Below are 2227 nucleotides of genomic sequence, written 5' to 3' on the forward strand. Positions count from 1 at the left end.
TACGGGCCCCACAACACCCACCCCGCCCTCACCCTGCGCCCCTCCTCCCTGCGGGTATGGGCCCCACAACACCCACCCTGCCCTCGACCTGTGCGCCTTCACCCTCTGGGTACGGGCCCCCCAACACCCACCTCGCCCTCGCCCTGTGCCCCTCCTCCCTGCGGGTACGGGCCCCACAACCACCCCCGCCCTCACCCTGCAGCTCTCCCCGGGGGTGAGGCCGTCTGCCCATCCCAGCCAAGCCGGCAGTATTGAGGAGACGAGGTGATGCCAGCTGGGCGGGTCCTGCTCATACCCCCCATGCCCATCTGCCTTGCCCTGCCCCAGTCCAGGCCCTCGTCCCCTCCACACTGCCCCGCCTTCGGGGTACCGTGGGGGGAGCCGAACTAGAGCCCGGGGCTCCCCGTGCTTGGGGGGGCTGCGAGGTTCCGGCGTGTCTAGCAGCCAGTTGTCTGGGGAGCTCGGGGGTCACCCTGCCCACGGCTCCTGGGGGTCACTGGGATTCAGCAGCACCGGTGGGGAAAAGGCCCCTCTGCCAACAGACTTCCATTCCCAGTCCTGGCAGAGAGCCCTGGGCCCCGCAACTGACCGATGTGGAACATGGCCCCACACACGTGTCGGACACACACAGAGACCCAGGCCCCGTTACTGACCGAGGTGTGACATGGCCCCACATGCGTGTCGGACACACACGGAGACCCAGGCCCCGTTACTGGCCGAGCTGTGACATGGCCTCACACGCGTGTCGGACACGCACACCCTGGCTCCCCGGCAGGGTGGTGAGCAGGGTTTAACCCTTCGAGCCCCGTGGCCTGAGCTCTGCGCCCCGTGTCCCTGCAGGCTGCCGTGGTGGTGGTGTTTAACTTCGCCATGGTGCTGCTCATCTTCCCAGCCATCCTGAGCCTGGACCTGCACCGACGCCAGGACCAGCGGCTCGACGTCCTGTGCTGCTTCTACAGGTGCCGTCTCCCGCCGCCAGGAGGGGTGGGGGGCGCCCAGGGCAGAGCCAGGCCCGTGCCGTGCTCCGGGAGGGACGGCGATGGGCGGCAGAGCCCACGTGCCAGGCACGGCTGGGCCCAAGTGTGCGCCCGCAGACAGCCCCTGTGCAGATCATCCTGCCGGGCCAGGATCGGGCCCCAGCTGGCAGGGCTAAGCAATGGCTCTGGGGGGTGCTTGGGGCCTCGCCCCCCGGCTTGAGCACAGCTGGGCGCCTTTCCTGAGGCGGCCGGGGGGGGTCGCTCCAGGGAGAAATCCCACTCCCAGCAGTGGGTGCGGTGACCACCAGGGCAGCCGTGCGTGGGCAGAGGGGCACCGGCACCCATGGCAGCTCTTTGAACGTCCCCCGGCTCCTCCTCCCCCAGCCCGTGCTCCTCCCGTGTCATCCAGATCCAGCCGCAGGAGTACGCCGACGCCAACGAGAACCACGCCTCTCACCCCTCGCCCTACGGGCACCCGGCTGTGGCCACCAGCACCCAGATCACCACCACGGTGCAGGCCTTCACCCGCTGCGACCCTTCGGGCCGGCACGTTGTCACCATCCTGCCGCCCACCGCCCAGGTCTGCACCGCGCCGCTGGCCCCTGCCGACCCGCTGGGCTCCCAGCTCTTTGCCCCGGCTAGCTCCACCCGCGACCTGCTGGCCCAGCTGGACGGGGCCAAGGGGGGCCGGGAGTGCGTGCCGCTGCCCCTGTGCCGCTGGAATCTGGCCGACTTCGCCAGGGAGAAGTACGCCCCCCTCCTGCTGCAAACCCAGACCAAGGTAGGAGGGCTGGCCCCTCATCCCCCTGGGGAGGGGTGCAAGGTGGGGGGCCGGGGGCGGACCGGGGTAACTCCCAGGCTGTCCAGGGGAATGCTGGGGGGCTCCCTGGCACTCCGGGGGGAGCTGGGTGCCCACTGCTCGCTGTGGGCCTGTGCTGCAGGGCAGGGGGAGGAGGGCTGTGCCAGGGTGGCTCTGCCCTGCCCAAGGGGGCTCCCGGCACAGCCTGACGGGCTCCCCGTCCCCAGGGCATCGTGGTGCTGCTGTTCCTGGCGTTGCTAGGCCTCAGCCTGTATGGCAGCACACTGGTGCACGACGGGCTGTACCTGACGGACATCGTGCCGCGGGGCACCAAGGAGCACGCCTTCATCGCCACCCAGTCCAAGTACTTCTCCTTCTACCACGTCTTCATCGCCACCAAGGGCGGCTTCCACTACCCCAGCTCGCAGGAGGCGCTATACGGCCTGCACCG

The 2227-nt window shown here is 69.9% G+C and overlaps 1 protein-coding gene across 1 annotated transcript in view; it reads left to right on the plus strand.

Moving 5' to 3' along the window:
* PTCH2 (patched 2) overlaps positions 1–2227 on the plus strand; it is a 42172-nt gene that overhangs the window by 33247 nt on the left and 6698 nt on the right. Inside the window, exons 7-10 of the mRNA XM_029911601.1 lie at positions 557–657; positions 818–959; positions 1362–1758; positions 2004–2220. Coding sequence (XP_029767461.1) covers positions 557–657; positions 818–959; positions 1362–1758; positions 2004–2220 — 857 coding nt within the window. The remainder of the gene's footprint in view (positions 1–556; positions 658–817; positions 960–1361; positions 1759–2003; positions 2221–2227) is intronic.

Source organism: Terrapene carolina, unplaced genomic scaffold, assembly GCF_002925995.2.
Source record: "Terrapene carolina triunguis isolate 2854851 unplaced genomic scaffold, T_m_triunguis-2.0 Scaffold110, whole genome shotgun sequence".
NCBI lineage: Eukaryota > Metazoa > Chordata > Testudines > Emydidae > Terrapene > Terrapene triunguis.